This window comes from Orcinus orca, chromosome 19 (assembly GCF_937001465.1).
Source record: "Orcinus orca chromosome 19, mOrcOrc1.1, whole genome shotgun sequence".
NCBI lineage: Eukaryota > Metazoa > Chordata > Mammalia > Artiodactyla > Delphinidae > Orcinus > Orcinus orca.
In genome coordinates, this window is record NC_064577.1 from 13111999 (window position 1) to 13132710 (window position 20712).

The following is a 20712-nucleotide window of genomic DNA, read 5'->3' on the forward strand; positions in this document are numbered from 1 at the left end:
AGCCCAGATGCTGGTCCTGAGGAGCTTTTATCCCCGGTGGGCAGGCCATCTGGTCAACCTCCCCATCTTCAGACACCTCCCCCTCTGCTTCCCAGCAGAAACCCCCCTCTTGCCCTTGGCGGGGCTTGTCATCACCCACAGCTCAGCTTTGTTCCACCTCTGGAATCCTCGGTGCAGGCATCCAGTTTGGGACCACGGTCTCCTCAGTTATTCCCACCTCATCCCTTCTATCTTTCTGACCCTCTAGACCAGCTCTGTCTAACAGAACTTCCTGTGATGATGGGAAATGATCTTTTTTTTTTTAATTAAAAAAATTTTTTTTGTCCACACAGCACATGGGATCTTAGTTCCCTGACCAGGGATTGAACCTGTGCCCCCTGCATTGGAAGCACGGAGTCTTAACATCTGGACCACCAGGGACGTCCCAATGGAAAAGTTCTTTACTGGTGCTGTCCAAGTCAGGGGCAACGGAGGAACTTAGCTTTACATTTTATTGAATTTTAACTCATTCAAGCTGAAATGGAACATGTGACATGTGGTTATTGGCTACTGTCTTGAACAGCATGGGCTCTGGACCCCGGCCTCTCTGTTTCTTCTCCCATCAGTGGCCTGTCTTCACCACCTTATCTCTTGAGCTTTGTCTCCATGGTCCATCACATCAGCCACATTGTCCCTCTGTCCCACCTCCTGGAAAAAACCTTCAACTCTGGATTAATCCAATGGTTCTGCTTTCTCCAGGTCTGCACAGGGGCCGCTGAGCACTGCTGGGGCATGACTTTGCTGGGTGGCATTCTTTCTTGTAGATGGTCACCAACTGCGATAGGTCTTTGAATTCTGCCCAGCAAGCATTATCCCCTTCTCCATAATGACCCAATCAAGACTTCCTGCCTTTCCAAATCTGCTCCCTCGCTCTCGGCAGGTGGCATTACTTCCTATTCTTTTGTAACAAGAGACGCTTTCGGACCACCTGACCACCTGTTTTACAAGGCTAGTTTTTATCCGTCTTCAACCTCCTTCTGCTTCCTATCAACATTCAGGCCTGTTCAAATAGCCTTATCTTATAAACAACAATAAAAAAAAAATCCCAACCTTCCCTCAATCCCATGTCACCTTCCAATCACCCTATCTCTTTCCTACCACTTGTTTTCACACTTCTGGAAAGTTGTCTATCCTTGCTATCTCCACTTTCTCACCTCCCATTCACTCTATAACCTGGGGTGGTCTGGCTTCTGTCCCCACCACTCCTCTGCCACTACCAGGCAAGGTCACCAAGGACTTCCTTGTAGTTCAATCCAAAGTACTCTTTCAGATCTTATCTTGACCTTGAAGGCATGCAACACCGCTCACCGCCCCTCCTTCCTTGGAACTTGCCCGTTAGTGTCTAGGACGCCTGAGTCTCCCCGTTTTCTCCCTCCTACTCTGGCTACTTCTTTGTTTTTTGTTTTTTTTTTGCGGTACGCGGGCCTCACTGCTGTGGCCCCTCCCGTTGCGGAGCACAGGCTCCGGACGTGGAGACTCAGCGGCCATGGTTCACGGGCCCAGCCGCTCCACGGCATGTGGGATCTTCCCGGACCGGGGCACGAACCCGTGTCCCCTGCATCGGCAGGCGGACTCCCAACCACTGCACCACCAGGGAAGCCCCTACTCTGGCTACTTCTAAGTTTTCATGAAACGGCCACATTTTTGTCTCGCATAGGCGATCCTCAGGCTTCCCACGTAAGGCTTGGTGCCAAGAACGCTGGCTCCGCCTCCTGATCGCATTCCTGGCCCAAACACCTGGGAATGTGTTTTCTCACCCAAGAGCCTCACTGTTGTGTTTTGAAACACCAGTTTGTACTGTGAATCCTGCCACTCAGAGCCTGACACGCCATTTTGGGTGTGTATTTATAACCCCCACTTTGAGAAGCTCTCACCACACTTGGACATCTGTTTTTTTGCATTTGTCCCCTCAAAGGGCAATATGCTATAGGGACACTGACGAATTAGAAGGCGTCAAGAGAGGCTGCAGAGCGGTTGGCAAAGTATCCTGCAAGAACTCATTAAAAGAACTGCGGGGGCTTCCCTGGTGGCGCAGTGGTTGAGTCCGCCTGCCGATTCAGGGGACACGGGTTCGTGCCCCGGTCCGGGAAGATCTCATATGCCGTGGAGCGGCTGGGCCCGTGGGCCATGGCCGCTGAGCCTGCGCATCCGGAGCCTATGCTCCGCAACGGGAGAGGCCACAACAGTGAGAGGCCCGCGTACCGCAAAAAAAAAAAAAAAAAGAACTGGGGGACTTCTCTGGCGGTCCAGTGGTTAAGACTCCATGCTTCCACTGCAGGGGGCACGGGTTCAATCCCTGGTTGGGGAACTAAGATCCCACATGTCGCACGGTGTGGCCAAAAAAAAAAAAAAAAAAAGAACTGGGAACATTTTACCTAGAAGAAAGAAAACTGAGGGATGATAGATGGCTGATTTCCAACATTTGAAGAGGTGAAGAGGTAGAGCCTTGGTCAAGGCGGCTGTGTGGAATTGGAATGGAACCAACTGTACAAGTGGCAGGGAGGAGGGTTTTCCCAGAACGTTGTGGACCTCCACGATGCAAGGTGACAGTCCTACCCACCAGGATCCACTGCGGAAGATAAGCTTAGACCTAAGTGATCACAATAAAAGTGGAAAGTGCCCCACCCCCATACGCACATGCTTCCTGAAGACCACTGACCTAAGCTCAGCTGGCGAGGTGCACCCCAGGGAGGATAATTTCGAACTTGCCACACAATGTCCATCAAAAGCTCTGGGACAGAAACAACATAGCAAGAAAAAGGCTTCAGAACGCTGGGCAATCCAGTCTTGAAGATACTCCAAAGTAGACCAAGTTGGGTGGGCAGTTAGTGGGGTACCCCAGTGTACCTGTTTCAGACCCATCCTTGTCAGGATGTCTTCCTGACTTGTGTTTTGTTGTGATGCCATTGGCTTACATTATGGCCCATCACAGAAACCCTCCGAGAGGTTTAGGGATGGTGAGGATGTTTGCTTGTTACCTCACACTGTGTTCTCTTTATGAGGCCCCCCAGGAGAAATTCCTGTCTGATTTTAGTACCAAGAGTAGTAATTCTCTTGAGTAATAGGTCTGTTTTTAACTCATGGACACTTGGAATTGTGTAACTGACATAGTCTCCTTTTCACTTTGGCTGTGGGAAAGCTTAGGGACAAATTTGTGGCCCACTCCCAGAAGTTGAATAGGGCATCCCAGGGAGGGTCTCACCTTTATTCCCATCTCTACTTTGCCTTCATCTTGGTTTTTCTCCTCTTAGCTCTCCTTATTTTACTGTACATGATCAAGAACAGGAAGCAAAAATAAACAAAAATCACCAGTAATCTCACTATCCAGAGATACCCACAATTAGCAATGTTGTCTTTTTATGCATATTTTAAAAAAAATAAAAATGAGAGTATACTGTGCCTAGTGTTTTTTGGGGGGCATAGTGTTTTGTAATTTCCTTTTTTCATTTTATAATATGTCACGAACGTCTTTCCATGTGATTAAATGTTCTTCTTTAAATAACTTGAAATTTCTCTGAAGAGCTAGCAATTTAATACTACCAATGAACATTTCTACATCCCCTTACTGTGTGCCTGGTTTTATGTACATTCACATATAAATTTATACGACAGTACACCCATGTAGATGATCTAAGTACAATATTTATGTACACATATTATAAGCTATAATATTCTTATGTGTTAACTCATTTGATGCTCACTACCCTGTGAGATAGAGATTGTTGTCCCCCTTTTACAAATGAGGAAACCAAGGCACAGAAAGATGCAAAACTTGTCAAGGTCACACTCTGGCTCCAAAGCCTGTGCTCCTTGACTGCTGTGTTGCCTTTCAGTACGCCATTGGGATTTCACAGTCCACAGGGTTAAACATTAAAAAAAAAAGAAACGTTTATCTCCTTCCACCTCACTTTCTAATTTATGTTATTTTGCCTTGTTTTAAGTACCTTGTAAGTCACCTGAAATCCCCCTCTGCCACAAGGCAAGGCATAGATAAATAGTGTAGAGAGTGGTACACGGCACAAGAAGGCAAAGTTAAAATGTTACCCCAGGGGAGGGGATGAGTCCAGGCTGTCCTGCAATGGAGTGGATTTCTTTCTTTGGGCTGCGGTGAACTCCCATCCCTGGAAGTTCACCACAGCCCAAGGGTGCGGTGAACTAGGGTGGCTGTCTCTCAGGGAGGCTGGGGAAGGCCGTGGTCCAAAGAGACTGAGCTGGGCCAGGCTAGCCCTGAGGCCCCTTTTTAGATTCCCAGAGTTTATGAGAATACCAGTAAGACAAAATGAGGCACTCAATGGAGTGAATGCAGCAAGCTAGCTGTTGGGCCAGAACCAGGACCCTGGGCTTTCAAGCCAGGTCTATTACTAGCTCACTCATCTAAAAGTAACAACCGCAATTCAGTTCCAAACTCTCAGCCCCGTGTATTCTTTTCCCAAAGTGCTTTGGCTGCTGCTGCAAGATGGTCAAAGGATGCTATTACTGTCTTCCCCCCTTTCGTTAAGGTGGCAGAGAAGGAGGCAAGGAGAAGCTGGGTGGCCCCGAGGATGCCCCACGAGACTCGAATTGGGTGGGATTATCCATTTGACAAATGTGAGGAGAGGAAGAAGCCAAGTTTCTATGCCTGGATTTGATGTTTACTAGCTGGCAGATCTTAGGCAAGTTCCTTCACCTCCTGAGACCTCAGTTTCCTCATCTGCAAAATGAAGCTTAATACCTACTCTGCAAAGCTGTTGTGGGCTCCCACAAGATAGTATGGGCCACAGCACCCTTCAACACTGAGCCAGCAAGTACCTACAGGGCTGCCTCTGGATCTGGGGAGGGCTAGGCTGCCCCCAGCCTGAGCCTGACAGAGCCGTCTGGGAGGGGCGTTGGCCAGTGCCCAGGTGCCGTCCCGCTTTTTTCCCTCTTCACCCTCCAGCCCACCACAGCTCCCCGGGCAGGAAAAGGGCAGCTTTCCCGACAGATAGGCCCACCGCACGGTGACAACTGTGGGGAGGGGGGCGGGGGAGCAGCTCTTTCTCTCCGGACCCCAGGGGCTTCGGGCGGGAGGGGTGAGCCAGCGGAGGCTCCATCTTCCTCGGCTCTTCCTTACGATCCTGGGCTGTCTGCCCACGGGGCACGGCCCTGTGCGCGGTGCCACCGGGGCCATCAGGCCGGGTTAGAGGAAGGCCCGACCCCGGCGCAGCAAAGAAAACAAACACAGATGTGTTTGCCTGGGACCAAGAGGGAGTAAATCGCCCCCTCCCCCCGGCCTGCGCGCTCCCCCGGGCGTGGGGCCGGCGGAAACCTGCGGGGCCCTCCGCGCAGCTCGGGGCCGGGGCGACGCGGACAGACCGCGGCCGGCCCCTCCTCCCTCCGCGGGGTGCGCGCCGGGCCCAGCCCCCTCTCCGGGGTTTCCCCGGGCGCTCTCCTTGCTTTCCCTTTGTCTCTGCTTCTCCTTCTCGGGCGCCCCGGTTCCCACCGGCTCGTGTCCTCGGCCTCTCCGGGTCCCGGGCCGCTTCCCTTTAACTTTCTTCTTTCCCGGGGTTAAAACTTTGCTAGCGAGCGGGCGGCTGCTCGCCGACGTTATTGGCCGGCGCCCCGCCCGGCGGCCCCGCCCCCCGCCCCCGCGCTCCCCTCCGCCCCCCACTCCTTGCGCGAGTGGCGGCGGCGGCGGCGGCGGCGGCGGCGGAGCCTTCGGGGGCGTGCGTGCGTGTGTGAGTGCGCGCCAGCCAGCGGGAGTGTGTGTGCGCCCCGGGCGCGGGCTGGGCGGCACTCGCACCGCGGCGGGAGCGCCGGGAGCCGGGCGGCCGCGTCGTCACTCGGGCGGGAGAGGCGGCGGCGGCGGCCGGGCCGGGGCTGGGGCAGCGGCGGCCGCGCCGGGCATGGAGCTGGCAAGCCCGCGCTGAGGCAGGGCGCTCCTGCTAGCAGCCAGCGAGAGGCTCTCCGCCGTCCGGCGCGCAGGCTCCCCGGCCGGGGCCGGGCAAACTTTTCTTTCTCTTTTGCCCTCTCCTGAGGTAAAGTCCCGAACGCGGACTCGCCGGCGGGGGTGCGATATGGGACTGCTGAGCGGGACCCCGGGCTGCGGGAGGAGGGGGCTCGGGCCGTGCGGGCTCGGGGGGGCCCACGAGCTGTCCTGCGTCCGAGTTTGGGGTGCTGGCAGGCCGGCCGCGGACGGGCGGACGGGCGCGGGCCGGACCCTCGGGCGGCGTGGAGGCGGCGGCGGGGAAGCCGAGCGATGGCCCGCGGCCCCGGCTCGCCGCCGGCCGGGAAAGAGAGGCGCGGGTGGTGCGGGCTTGGGGCCCCCGGATTCGCCTGCCCCCCCGGGACGCGGGGGAGCGAGGCGGGAGTTCGTTCGGCCGCGGGCTTGGTGCGGGGGAAGCCGGGCACTCGCCCGCGCCCCCGCTCGCCGCCCCGCCGCGGGGTGGAGGGCGCGGGGCGGCCTGGCTGAGCGCGGCTCCTCTCTCTCCGCAGGCGCCTTCTGCGGCGGGCGGACCGACTCCTCGGCGCGGCGGGGCCGGGGCAGGCTGGACGCAGCATGATGCGCGCAGTGTGGGAGGCGCTGGCGGCGCTGGCGGCGGTGGCGTGCCTGGTGGGCGCGGTGCGCGGCGGGCCCGGGCTCAGCATGTTCGCCGGCCAGGCGGCGCAGCCCGACCCCTGCTCGGACGAGAACGGCCACCCGCGCCGCTGCATCCCGGACTTTGTCAACGCGGCCTTCGGCAAGGACGTGCGCGTGTCCAGCACCTGCGGCCGGCCCGCCGGGCGCTACTGCGTGGTGAGCGAGCGCGGCGAGGAGCGGCTGCGCTCCTGCCACCTCTGCAACGCGTCGGACCCCAAGAAGGCGCACCCGCCCGCCTTCCTCACGGATCTGAACAACCCGCACAACCTGACGTGCTGGCAGTCCGAGAACTACCTGCAGTTCCCGCACAACGTCACGCTCACGCTGTCGCTCGGCAAGAAGTTCGAGGTGACCTATGTGAGCCTGCAGTTCTGCTCGCCACGGCCCGAGTCCATGGCCATCTACAAGTCCATGGACTACGGGCGCACGTGGGTGCCCTTCCAGTTCTACTCCACTCAGTGCCGCAAGATGTACAACCGGCCGCACCGTGCGCCCATCACCAAGCAGAACGAGCAGGAGGCCGTGTGCACCGACTCGCACACGGACATGCGCCCGCTCTCGGGCGGCCTCATCGCCTTCAGCACGCTGGACGGGCGGCCCTCGGCGCACGACTTCGACAACTCGCCCGTGCTGCAAGACTGGGTAACGGCCACCGACATCCGCGTGGCCTTCAGCCGCCTGCACACGTTCGGCGACGAGAACGAGGACGACTCAGAGCTGGCGCGCGACTCGTACTTCTACGCCGTGTCCGACCTGCAGGTGGGCGGCCGCTGCAAGTGCAATGGCCACGCGGCCCGCTGCGTGCGCGACCGCGACGACAGCTTGGTGTGCGACTGCAGGCACAACACGGCCGGGCCGGAGTGCGACCGTTGCAAGCCCTTTCACTACGACCGGCCCTGGCAGCGCGCCACAGCCCGTGAGGCCAACGAGTGCGTCGGTGAGTGGGGCACCGCGGGGACGTGGGCGGCGGGCGGGGACCCGGGCGGCTGCTCCCGGACCTCGAGACCGAAGGTTCCCGAGGATCGCCCGCTTCGTTGATGTGGTGGGGATGGTGGGAGGCGCGTACGTGGAAATCCTGCACCGCGGAGCGCAGAGAGCTGGTCCGCTCGCGCTCGTGGCGCCGGCTGTGGACGCTCGGATTTGCGTTCACTGCGCTGTGCGAAGCCAAGATGCGGGGAGGGGGCTTTGCAGAAAATTTGCCGACCGGTCCCCCTAACCCCAGATCCAAAGGCACACACTCTGTGCCTTCCCCTCAGTTTGGCGGGACCCTGGCGTCCACCTCCGCCCCACCCCCCCTCCTCTAGGGCTGCAGCTGCGCGCGCTGTTGGGGAACCCGGCCCGGTTCCCGGGAAGTTCCAGCTCCACGACCACAAATCCCTTGGGAGATGGCAAAGAGATTTGCAGTTTGGGGCCAATTCGGTACACGGCGACTGTCACTCCTGCGTTCTCCATTTGTCTTTTATGGTTTGAAAATAGATACATATTTTTCTTTTGGACAGCCTGTTTGTGTTAGCAAAAGAATGATGTGATTTAAATTAATTACTATCTACAGATTACAAAAGAGAGTTCACTAATTATTTTAAACTAATTCAATCCCGCTCCAGAAAAGAAGTATACCAGATTTTTTTGTTGTTGTTAGCGTCAGGGTTCGGTGAAATTAAACAGTTCCGAATTAACTAAGGGCCCAGATTCTCGATTTCATGGCGTTTCAGTTCCTGAAAGAGAAATCTGACAAAACCGGCACTGGTGGATACTGTTGGGTTGGAAATGAGGCTTAAAAAAAAAAAAAAAAAAAAAAAAAAAAGATCCGTTCTGTTTCTGAATCATACGACTTTGCTGCTGTAGAAACTCTGCGGCATCAGTTTCTCCCCAGGAGGACAAAAAAAAAAAAAAAAAAGGAGGGGAAAGGTAGTAAGACCATACTCTGCTTTTCCAGTATGAGATGTAAATGCCCAAATCTCATGTTTTATTTTAATGAAAATCATCAACGTCAATCGTCAATATAGTTGGTCAGTACGCCCTTGGGTGTTCATCTTGCGTGGAATATAGATGTTTCCTCACCCTCCCCCCAGCCCCACACAGCCGGTGTGAGTCTCTTCAATTGCTTCGGCCTCTGAGGCACATTACAAAGTTTGCTGGTCCCCACAAACACACGTTTTGAGGTCTGGTTCTGATTAATTGTGTCATGTTGTTGTCGAATAGTTTGTGCCTCATGACTGTGGATGTAGACTTTCGGAATGGAAAACATGTTTTGGAGAAGCCCGGTCGGCGCTGAGGCCCAGGCAGGCGTCCTGGTCTGAAGAGGGCTGTTCTCCTGTTGCGTGGCGGGGCCTCCATCTTTGCACTCCAAGTGTAAGCTTTTGCAGACCTAATTGTCCTTCCCCCTCCTTTAAGGGACGGAACTGGTTGCCTGTTGGAAGAGACTTTTCAGGATTCGGTGGCGAGATAGTGGTTACACCCCGGCTTAGTTGTCTTGGAGAATTAAAACTCCTTTGATCTGCTCCATTCCTTCAGAACTGTTGGTTTTTCCCATTTCTTCTCTTTCTTCTCCCCTTTCCTCTTTTCTTTTCTTCCTTTTGTGCGTAAAAACCTTTTATTGAGATTTAAAAGGCCTCCCAGGGTTTTGCTATCAGTTTTAGTATGTATGTGCATATGAAAGATAACTTCTCATTGTCACCAGCAGGGTCTGATTGGAAAAAACACAAGTGAATACATCGAGGCAGATAAACTGGCTATGACGGTAGCATTTTACTGGCTTGAAGATTCCTCTTAGCAGGGGTGGTATTGTTCAGATACCACCCACCCCCATCTCTCCCTGTCAGTTTATGTAACCCGCAATTGTTATAACAATGGCCACGTACTTGAAATAATTTCTATAGTCGAGGATTTTGTCTTTTGACCAAAGCACTAACTCTGTGCACAAATTGGATTGACCGGGTTTTTTTTTTTTTTAAACCAAATTGAGCAATCAACATATTAACTAACGTAATTAGTAAGCCTTTTTGTTCAAAAAGTTTAATTAGGCCTAATAAGTACATAATCTACATGACAAATAATCGGCTAGCAATATTTTCTGGTTTTTACTGAAGTTATTTTAATTCTCAGTAGTTAAAGTATCTTTAAATCTTGCCAATTATTCAGTCATCTCATAAAAGCCAAGCCAATTCAACGATGTTAAAGTTATTTATAGTTTCCTTTTTGAATAGATGTTCTGATACCTTGTAGATATAGCCTCGGGAATGTCAGGTTGACTTCCCATAAAGTCTTAATTGAAGTCTTAGTGATTTTTCCATCATTCCGCAAAAGAGAAAGCCAGCAAAGACAATTTAGAAGTGATTTACAATTAAAGGTCGAGCTTTTTATGAAAAGGCCCTGAAGTGGAGATATGTGAATGAATTAGTATTTGACAGGTGTTCTGAGACACTACAGGGCACTGTGCTAGGAAAAAGCATTAATGAATCCTTCAAACACTAACTTTTGTACTCTCAGCGGCTCAGATTTTTTTCCCCAACATAATCCCATCTTGTGAATTTCACACTGTTGACATATTAAGTCAAGCTACCCAGATTATTTACAACTAAGGCAAAGTCTATTTTTAATTCTCAAAATGAGTTTTGATTAAAAATGAAGCATTATCACGGTCTTTGCCTTTCTAAAATAAAAAGACATGACATAACAAAGTGGCATCGTTCCCTAGGTTAACCCTCTCATCCCCGCTCCCTCCCCCAGTCCTAAAACTTGGAAAAAAGTCGATATTATTATTTGACTAAATGGTTCTACACAGGGCTGAGGTGCTTTCGGTTTACTAAGAAATGCATATATCCTATCGGTTTTCTTTGGTCCAACTTTCTTTTTGGGGTTGTTTCAAGGTTAAGTTCTCTATGGAATAAACATGAACTTTTGTAAGGTCCAATTTTATTTTAAATGCAATTTTGGACTTCTTCCGGAGAAGAAAAAACCCAAAACAATATGAAAGAGAAGACTATGTATAACGTTACGGCCTCGACAGCTCTCCGTGGAATAACTAAATACTTTCTTCCGCCCATATGTATCAGCAGCGTTCACATGCTCTTACACACATGTGCATTTATATTCATTGTGTAAAGAAGCATCCGTGCATGGTGGTGGGGGTGTACGTTCAAGAGAAAATGCATGAACAGTTTTAAACCACCTGGGTTGCTAGGCCCTTTTACCCCTCTTCCTTTTTTTTAAAAAAGAGCATCTGAAGACCATATTGTGTTTCATAAATTATTGACATCAGTTTTAATCAGTGTCCCCCTGACGTCGGAGCTGTGTTAGTATTTAGTGCCTGACGAAGCATGCTGTTTAATCTTACTGTGGGGATGTCAGCATGAACCCCTGCCTGGTTTGTGACAGGGTGAGCTTATGAAAACTCGTTTTGCGACTCACTCTATGGCTTGGCGTTGCCCAGCTGAAACCCAAAACCCACACAAAAGACGTCTCTGCAAGATGAGCACCGTGCTGGGCTGGCCTCCTATGGTCATGGGTACCTGCAACATAATGCTCGTAATTGTTTAAACATGGCTTTGGGAAGGGGTTCCTCAGGCTGTAAATGGCCCTGGTGCTTGGGCCTACCATCATCTTCCCCGGCAGGAGAGGGAGGTTATATGGGAGGCGTTGCCCTGAGAAATCTAATGCCCCGATAAAGACTCTTGCGAAATCAGAAGGCTAAAGTGATTTGCTGCCCAGTCTGGTACATAGGGATAGATAAGTGAATGCTTTTAGAGTCCTAGTAATTATTGTCATAATGATTACATAATGTAATCATAATGTTAATTATGATTAACCCTCAATAATCATAATGTTAATTATGATTAACCCTTGAGGGCTTATTTTTTGCCAAACACTCAGATTAATTTAGTCATTTAATCACTGTGACTATGCTAGTAATAGGCCCTATCATTGTCCTTATTTTACAGAGGAGGAAACCATAACTGAGAGATATTAAATGGTTTACCCAAAGCCACATAGCTAGTAGGTGGTGGAGCTAAGACTCCAGTCAGATGCTTTGTGCTTGGTTTTATTGCATCCTCTGTGCTGCCTCCCCGTAGAACGGATGGATGGATAAATGCACGGCAGTTACATGTACAGGCCGACCTCAGAGATATTGCGGGTTCAGTTCCAGACCGCGGCAATAAGGCGAGTCACACGAATTTCTCGGTTTCCCAGTGCCTGTAAAAGCTGTTCACGCCATACTGTAGTCTATCAAGTGTGCAATAGCATTATGTCTAAAAGAATGTACGTACCTTAATTAAAAAATACCTCATGGCTAACAAATGCTAACCATCGTCTGAGCCTTCTGAGAGTCACAGTAGTAACGTCAGAAATCACCGATGACAGATCACCATAGCACATATAATAATAATGAAAAAGTTTGAAATATTGCAAAGAATGACCAAAATGTGACACAGAGGTATGAAGTGAGCAAATGCTGTTGCAAAAACAGCGCCAACAGACCTGCTCGAGGCTGGGTTGCCTCACACCTTCAAGTTGTAAGAAACACAGTATCTGCGAAGTTCAGTAAAGCAAAGTGCGGTAAAGTGAGGTCTGCCGGTAGAGGAGAATTCGAGGAGACTAGTCAGAACAGCCTGTTACCTAGCAAGCTTGTTACCTCTTGCTAGAATTGGAGGTGTGTTGTATTGCATGACGTTATGTCATATGATATCATATATCATACTCATATTTATTATGTTCATACATATTTAAATATGAAATTGTATATAAGAAGTCGTCCTTGATTGTAGCCATCAGGCCTAGTGGGAGCTGGGAGTTGTTTGTTTTTTTTTTTTTGCGGTACGCGGGCCTCTCACTGTTGTGGCCTCTCCCGTTGCGGAGCACAGGCTCCGGACGCGCAGGCTTAGCGGCCATGGCTCACGGGCCCAGCCGCTCTGCGGCACGTGGGATCTTCCCGGACCGGGGCACGAACCCGCGTCCCCTGCATCGGCAGGCGGACTCTCAACCACTGTGCCACCAGGGAAGCCTGGAGCTGGGAGTTTTTAGGAATGTAAGTGAAGAGGGTTTAAGCACCTTTGTGTGGGTTCTCAGCGTGCACAGGTGTTGCTTATGGCCAAGTCTTTCTTTTTTTCTTTTCTTTTCTTTTTTTTACTTTTTGGCCGCGCCGAAAAGCATGTGGGATCTTAGTTCCGGACCAGGGATCGAACCTGCACTGGAAGCGTGGAGTCTAAACCACTGGACCTCCAGGGAAGTCCTGGCCAAGTCTTTCTTGATTTCAGGGCCCATGATCCCTCTCAAAGGTGGTGGAAGAGAGCTCGTAATCAGAAAATCCTTTCTAAGAAGCCCTTCTCCTTTGTCCCTAGTGTTCAGTATCCCGTTGTTTCTCTGGAACACACTGAAAAAAGTCTAGGAAGTGGCTAGGGAGTGTTGTTGTTAAAGAGGGGGGTTTAGTGGCGTATCCTGGTTGCCGGCGTGGTGCTGGTCGGTGCCGGGCATGTGTGTCAGCGGCACAGGACTGTCATTTATCGCTGTTGGCCCCGTGGCGGCTGGAGTGAGGGTCTCTGCTGGGGTCCTCATTAGCACCTGGTGGGCCCGGAGGCTGCTCCCCGCTCTACCCAGAGAAGCCAGACAGAGCCGTGTCAACGTGCACCTTCTGGGGTGCGTCTGTGCCTTTCCAAGGCTTTGCCAAGGTCTCCTTTGGCCCTGCCCAGACTTCTCCCTGACTTCCTTCTCCTGTAGAAAAATGAGATCCTCGGAAAAGTATTTGAGACTTTATGGCCAGAGTAAACATTGGAAAGGCAGTGGGTTGAAATTCAGATGTTCCCTGGAAGGAATCCCCTCATTTTCTGCTCACAGCTGGTATCGATATTTCCTTCTTGAGATGAGTTGTGCTTTTCATTAAGTAAATTTTTTGTCTTGGGATTAAACCAACATTGTATTCTTAATAGACTTTTATGTTTACACTTCAAAAGTCCACTGGGTTGTTATTCGTGTTATCTTGATGGCTTCCACAGCGTCTGCTATGCACACTGGCCTCACCAAAATAAATGGCTCTCTAGGGAACTGGATTATAAAACGGTCTTATCTGTCGATGCTCTAGTACGGGTATTTTGTGAGCCAGTATTTTTTCTTTCTCTTCCTTTCAGAAGTGATAATCATACCTTGGGTTTCTGCAGTGCCTTTCATTAGAGGAAGACTGGAGGTCTCGGAGAGCTTTTGAAATGCTCAGGTTTTAAGCCTAATACTTGCAGAGTGGCCTACAGCATTTTGCCTGTCATCTGGAAAGACACACATCAGCCCTTGTGGTCTCCGAAGCCTCGGAAGATGTGGCATTGGTTTGGGCGGCCCAGGAGTTAGAATGCCTGTCCGGGGGGTGTTGGGTTGCATCCTGAAGGCAGACCACAAACCCCTACTAAGTGCCAGGCATCGTACTAGGTGCTTTACATGTGCTTTATGTCAGTGAATCAGATTTCCACGAAGGAAGCCTTTCGAAACCCGATGTCGCTGCCACCAAAGGGCAGTTTTCACACAAACAAAACTGAATGTAGACGGGGTACATCTTGGCTCGTTCAGTGGCGCTGTTGCATACACAGAGAGCAAGGGGTATCAGTGGCACTTGTTTCAAGGGCTGATTACATAAAAGCCATGTCCTATTGTAACCATCTCCGAGGGATGGTTCCGAACGGTGCCTGAAATCATTGAGCTGCCTGCGACAGTCCTTGGACACAGGGCTATCTGCCTCCACGCTGTCTGCTGTCTTGAGGTTTGATGTGTACAGCACGTGGGGAGTTCAGGATCGCATTTCTGTGGTCTTATTTCAAAAATGTAGCTCTCTTATAAACTCGGAATTAGATTTTCATTTGCCTTTGGAACATTATATAATTTATGTGAATTTCCCCTAAGTCAGAAGGCAGAGACCCATTCCACTTGTCAGTTCCTTGCCTGTAGAGATAATACTTCCTTCCCATCCCCAGCTCCTGGGAGGCCTTGGCTGGGTGTGTGTTCAGCCCTGACTATATTATTTTGTGCCAGTTCTGCTCTCTGACAGAGAGAAGGGACTGTGGTCATGGGATGGATGAGAAGTGAAATGCCTCTTGTCCGAGCCTTTTCCAACATTTAAGCGCCTGCCCCGAGCCTCCTTTGAGATGGATGTTTCTATCTGCTGCATCCACTGGCACTCAGAGAACCAGGGAAGATGTCATCAAGGAGACAGGTGTACCAGTCGTTCAGAAGTAGTGCCAAGGAATGGAGAAGTGTGGTCTGCCTTTGCCTCTGGCGGGGTCATTCCTGGAGATCCTGAGTCTTCTGCCATCAGGGTCATTGTATTAGCTAGAGGTAAGGTCATGATCATGTTGCAGTGCATTTGTGCATATAAAGACGATCCAGAAGAAAGATTTCCTTGTAGGTGTGGCGGGCTTCTAGGTTATTTGAAGGGGTGAGTGGTTTTTCAGAGGTCAAAGTAAATTTGTTGGGTGAGAACCTTGAAAGGTAGAAAGTAACACTGAGAGGAACAGGAAGGTCACTATATCAACTGATAATCAATGAATCCTCCCAACCCAGCCTAGAAGGGGGCTCTAGAAGGCTGTCTCTGGGGGGGATTCAGGACTAGCCCATGTAAGATGTGCGAGGTATCAGCCTTCTGTGCAGGTGGTCCAGTTTTAGTTGAGGGCCCATTCATGCCCCTTCCTGGCTGGTGCTATGACTAGATTTTCTAAATTTTCCCCGGTCCTTTACTGCCTCCAGATAAGAGAGATTTTTGGTTGTCATGTCCAATTTTTCACACATTCCAGAGGCTCCACACCAAAGTTAGACCATCTGTAGGACCGCAGGCACCTTTAAAGGGGCTGGGTTTGAATAAATGAGTGTTAGGTAACAAGGAAATAAGGTAGATTCTCTTTTAGTTTCCTGAGCACCAATATGTTGCATTACGTCCCATATTTGATGGAACATCCCAAAGCGATGGACACTTCCCACTGCCTGATTATGGTTGTTGCGGCTTCTGATTTCATCTGTTCCTGCTTGGAGTGGCTGTGGTGAGTACTTGGCAAACGCATCACCCCTCTCCAATTCTGAAACCAGGGCAGACATCACTAATCAATCACAGCACTCTTTTCTCCTAAGTCCAGAAATGGTCTTAGGGTATTAGACTCCTTTTCAATACAATACCCTAGGCAGCCGTTACTCCTTAGAGTTAGCCTAGGAGATAAAAACTAAGACAGTTTTGGTCCCGGGAGACCTTCCCCTGCTCCCCCAGCCTGCAGGCAGAGAAGTATACTGTAAGTGGACGTTTCTGGAGCAATCAGTGGTCAGGTGACTCTGTTGGGTCTGGGGATGTAAAGCAGTGGGAAGTGATGCCCTCCCCACAGGTGGGATGCAGCCTCATCGGGCCTGAGGCTCTTCCCACCCTAGAAGTCAGGCCCTGGACCCCACACCAGGTCTGCGTGGCATCGGGAGACAGAACTCTACACAGGCAAGGGCTCTGCTTACATTTGGGCTGACACAGAAAGTGCTGAACGATAACAGCGCCAGTCTCGGCATGAAAAAGGAAACACATTGTGTTTACAGATACGGAGCTTGGCCTCCGAAACGAGAAAGTACCTTTGGATCGGGTGCCCCAGGGCAGGGCTGTTGGACGGCGGCCCCCCTGCTTTGAGTCCTGCGGCCAACGCGTTTCCTCTCTCCACAGCCAGACCTCAGAGGTGGGCAGGTCGATCGAAGCCAACTCTTTCTTCCCAGACCCAGCCCTGTCTCACTCCACAGCTCAGAGCTGGGGAGAATTCATTGTGAGAAAGTGCTCGACCTGCCCAGCTACCACGAGGAAGGAAATTGCTTCTCACTCCAATCCACAGAAACCCATGGGGCTTAAACCAGGAGTGGGGGCAGATCTGCCATCATTGCTACCCAGACATGCCAGGGGAGAATGGGACTGGACATCCTCTGTATTTCTCACCCCAGTTTGTTGTTGGAACCGAGGTGAGGGAGCTGTTTCTTGTTTTATCTGATTTTATTTGTTTTTTGTATTTTGGCCACACCGTGCGGCACGCGGGATGGTTCCCCAAATAGGGATCAAACCTGGGCCTCCGCAGTGGAAGTGCCAAATCCTAAGCACTAGGCCGCCAGGGAATTCCCTGTTTCTTGTTTTAAATCGAAGGTGTCTGCGGAAGAATGTGACCCACGTTGAAGTGGAAGGCAAGCTCTGATTTTCCTGCTGCATAGAAATGGTTCAGTTCTAAAATCAAGATCAGAGAGCACAGCGTTCTACTTAATAATATATGAAATACCAAGATGTGTGTATTAGGCGCTATGGTTGAGAGAACTCACCTCCAGCTTCAGACTGCTTGGGTTGAAGTCCTGGCTCCACCCTGGCAGTGTGACCTTGGGCGTGTTATTGAAGTTCTCAGTGCTTTCAATGCCTTCTGTGCCCTGGGGGGCTCCACTGAAGACCACGCTGGTATATGGGGTACAGTGCCGAGTGAGAGGGGCCCTTGCATTGTGCTGGGGAGGGGCTCAGAGGAGGGGCATAAGAAGGAGACCCCCGAGGCAGGATGCTCCTTCTAGACTAGGGGCTTTCTTTTTTCTTTTTACTTAAAAAAAAATTTTTTTAATTGAAGCATAGTTGCTATACAATATTATATAAGTTACAGGTGTACGTATAGTGAGTCACAATTTTAAAGGTTATATTCCATTTGTAGTTATTATAAAATATTGGCTATGTTCCCCATGTCGTACAAGATATCCTTGTAGCTTATTTTATAACTAATAATATGTACCTCTTAATCCCTCACCTCCAAATTGCCCCTCCCCTTCCCTCTCCCCACTGGTAACCACTAGTTTGTTCTCTATATCTGTGAGTCTGCTTTGTTTTGTTTCGTTATATTCACTAGTTGGTTGTATTTTTGTAGATTCCACATATAAGGGATCTCATACAGTATTTGTCTTTCTCTGTCTGGCTTATTTCATTCAGCACGATGCCCTCCAAGTCCATCCATGTTGCTGCAAATGGCAAAATTTCATTCTTTTCTATGGCTGAGTAATATTCCATTGTATGTATACATATATTTATTCATCTATCTGGTGATGGACACTTAGGTTGCTTCCATACCTTGGCAATTGTAAATAATGCTGCTATGAGCATTGGGGTGCATGTATCTTTTCAAGTTAGTGTTTTTGGTTTTTTTGGATATATACCCGGGAGTGGCGTTCCTGGGTTATAGGGTAGTTCTACTTTTAGTTTTTTGAGAAACCTCTATACTGTGTTCTACAGTGACTGCACCAATTTACATTCCCACCAACAGCGTACAAGGGTTCCCTTTTCTCCACATCCTCACCGACACTTGTTATTTGTGTTCTTTTTGATGATAACCATTCTGGCAGGTGTGAGGCGATAGCTCATTGTGGTTCTGATTTGCATTTCCCCGATGATTAGCGCCGTTGAGCATCTTTTCACGTACCTGTTGGCCACCTGCATTTCCTCTTTGGAAAAATTAGACTTGGGGCTTTTTATCAGCACCCTCACTACTGCCATGCTCTGTTCGAAACATTCTGCAAATATTATCTTGTTTCGTCCTCATAACAGCCTTATGAGGTGTGTTCTGTTATGAGTATAATTAAGTCAGTTTCTTCACTGAAGTATAACATAATGTACAGAAAAGCACACGAATGCTTAGTGCACAGCTCAGAACTTTTCATGATGTAGACACACCTGCATACAGCACCCCAGATGCTGCCGAGGGCCCCTCCAGTCACCACGCCCCTTACCCGCCATGCGCTGAATTGACTGTTTTTGAACTTCACGTAAATGGAATCATATTCTGGCGGCTTAGGCTCAAGTAGGACATTTGTGGTATTTAGCCATGGGTGGTAGTAGTTTTATTCGTTTTCATTGCTATGCTGTAGTGTTCCGTGATACCCATGGATACATTTATTGATTTGTTCCATTGACGGTGGACGTTTGGGTTGTTTCCACATTTTAGCTATTAAAAATAGTGCTGCCGTGGCTGTACTTACCCATGTCTTTTGATGCCTATTTGAATGCATTTCTGTTGGGGATGTGTCTAGAAGTGGAATCTTGTGCCCTAGGGTAGGTAGGTATCCGTTCAGCTCTAGTACACTGTGTTTATCCGCTGGTCACACGTTTTGTAGAAAGTGGTTGTACGCGTTTACATTTATGCACCATTTTACAGGTGAAGAAAGGGGGCGCACACAGGGTACATGCCTCGCCCAGGGTCTCACAGCCGGCAGTGGTGGAGTTGGGGTTAGAATCTAGGCAGTGTGGTTCTGGCGTCTTGTTTTCCACCACTGTGCCTGACTGCCTCTCTCTTTCACCTGTATGTACCCTGTCAAGGAAAACCGTTAATACTGGGGGCAAAGGTGACTTTGGGCCAGTCCCTTCACTTGTCTGGGCCTTGGTTTTCTCTTCTGTAAAATGAGGGGTTGGGCCACAAAGACCATCTTGAGCACTCACATTTCTGTGCTCCAGTGGACGCACCTCCTTCCTGAGGACTTTTTCCAGCTACGTGACCCACCCCTTCCATTCCCATCTCCACCAGAGGCAGCTCTACAGTGTGAGCGATGTTATTTCCCACCACCTCCATTCCATTGGGGTGCCCTCAGGAGACCGCGCAGGCTCTGATTGGAGGACTCACTTGGGCCTGCCCTTCAGGACTTCCTGGAATTTCCAGGAAGGGGGAGGGGGAGACATGGGACCTTTGTTCCATCTTTGCCCTCTGGCATGTCAGCCACCCAGCCTTCTCTTTTCAGTCATGCGTGTTCAGCTGAATGAACGTTCACAAAATCAACTCACTTGTGTAACTAGCGCAGCCATCAAGAAATAAGATATTGGGCTTCCCTGGTGGTGCAGTGGTTGAGAGTCCGCCTGCCGATGCAGGGGACACGAGTTCGTGCCCCAGTCCGGGAAGATCCCACATGCCGTGGAGCGGCTGTGCCCGTGAGCCATGGCCACTGAGCCTGCGCATCCGGAGCTTGTTGCTTCGCAACGGGAGGGGCCACAACAGTGAGAGGCCCGCGTACCGCAAAAAAAAAAAAAAAGAAGATATTTCCAGAAGGCCTCTTTATGCCTTTCACGCCACCACCGCATTGTGTAGCCACCATCTTGACTGCTAACACCATAGATTTCGTTTTGCCTGTTCTCGGACGTCACATCCGTGAAATCAGACTGTGTGTTTTCTTTAATACCTGGCTTCTTTTGCTCAGCAGTATTTCCTCGTAAGTAGTCGTAATCATAACTTATCCTCTGGTCCTTTTTAGTTTGCTGGGTGAGCGCAGTTTCTTGGAGGTACTGATCCTTCTGCTTGTTCAGTCTGCTCACCTTTGCTCATGGTGAATGACTTTCCTCATGTATTTGGCACTGACGGTGAGCTTTTCTTTATCTGGGATTTTGTGGAATTCCCACGGGTCTTAGTTCTGGAAATGTCCCTTCTGAGTGATTTTGCATTTGATTTTGCCAGACATCCTGGAGGTATCATTGGCTTGGGACCGCTTTTTCCATTAATTAATTATCTTAGAAATTCCTCTATCAAATGAGGAGTATGTATTTTGATTCCAATCGTTTTCAGACCTGGGGTTTCATTTTCTCACTGAAGACTCTTTCTCCCTTTACTCAGGAGTTTTGAGGGGACTTCCCCGGTGGTCCAGTTGTTAAGAAGCCGCCTTCCAATGCATGGGATGTAGGTTTGATCCCTGGTCGGGGAACTAAGATCCCACGTGCCGCAGGGCAGCTAAGCCCGCGCACCACAACTAGAGAAGCCTGTGTGCTGCAGTGAAGATCCCGCGTGCCGCAACTAAGACCCGACACAGCCAAAAAAAAAAAAAGTTTTGGGTAGAGACACACTTGTGCTGTCAGATTTTTAGTCCCCTTTTCACTTAGGGTGCATTTGGAAGGTCCAGGCTTTTGCCACCTGGATTACTGACCCTAACGGGTCTCCCTGCCTCTATCCTTGTCCCCCAAGCTCTTACTGGTAGTTCCCTCTGCCCAGATATCCCAATGGATGACTTCCCTGACTCCTTCAAATCTTTGGTCAGCTGTCATTCCTCAGTGCAGCCTGACTATCCTATTTAATGATCCTAAAATAGCCCCCTCATCC

General features: G+C 50.2%; 1 protein-coding gene across 1 annotated transcript in view; it reads left to right on the plus strand.

Moving 5' to 3' along the window:
• The first annotated feature begins 5694 nt into the window (after positions 1 to 5694).
• NTN1 (netrin 1) overlaps positions 5695 to 20712 on the plus strand; it is a 185847-nt gene continuing 170829 nt past the window's right edge. The window contains exons 1-2 of the mRNA XM_004266849.3: positions 5695 to 6032; positions 6490 to 7571. Of these exons, the coding sequence (XP_004266897.1) occupies positions 6554 to 7571 (1018 nt within the window). The 5' untranslated portion in view covers positions 5695 to 6032; positions 6490 to 6553. The remainder of the gene's footprint in view (positions 6033 to 6489; positions 7572 to 20712) is intronic.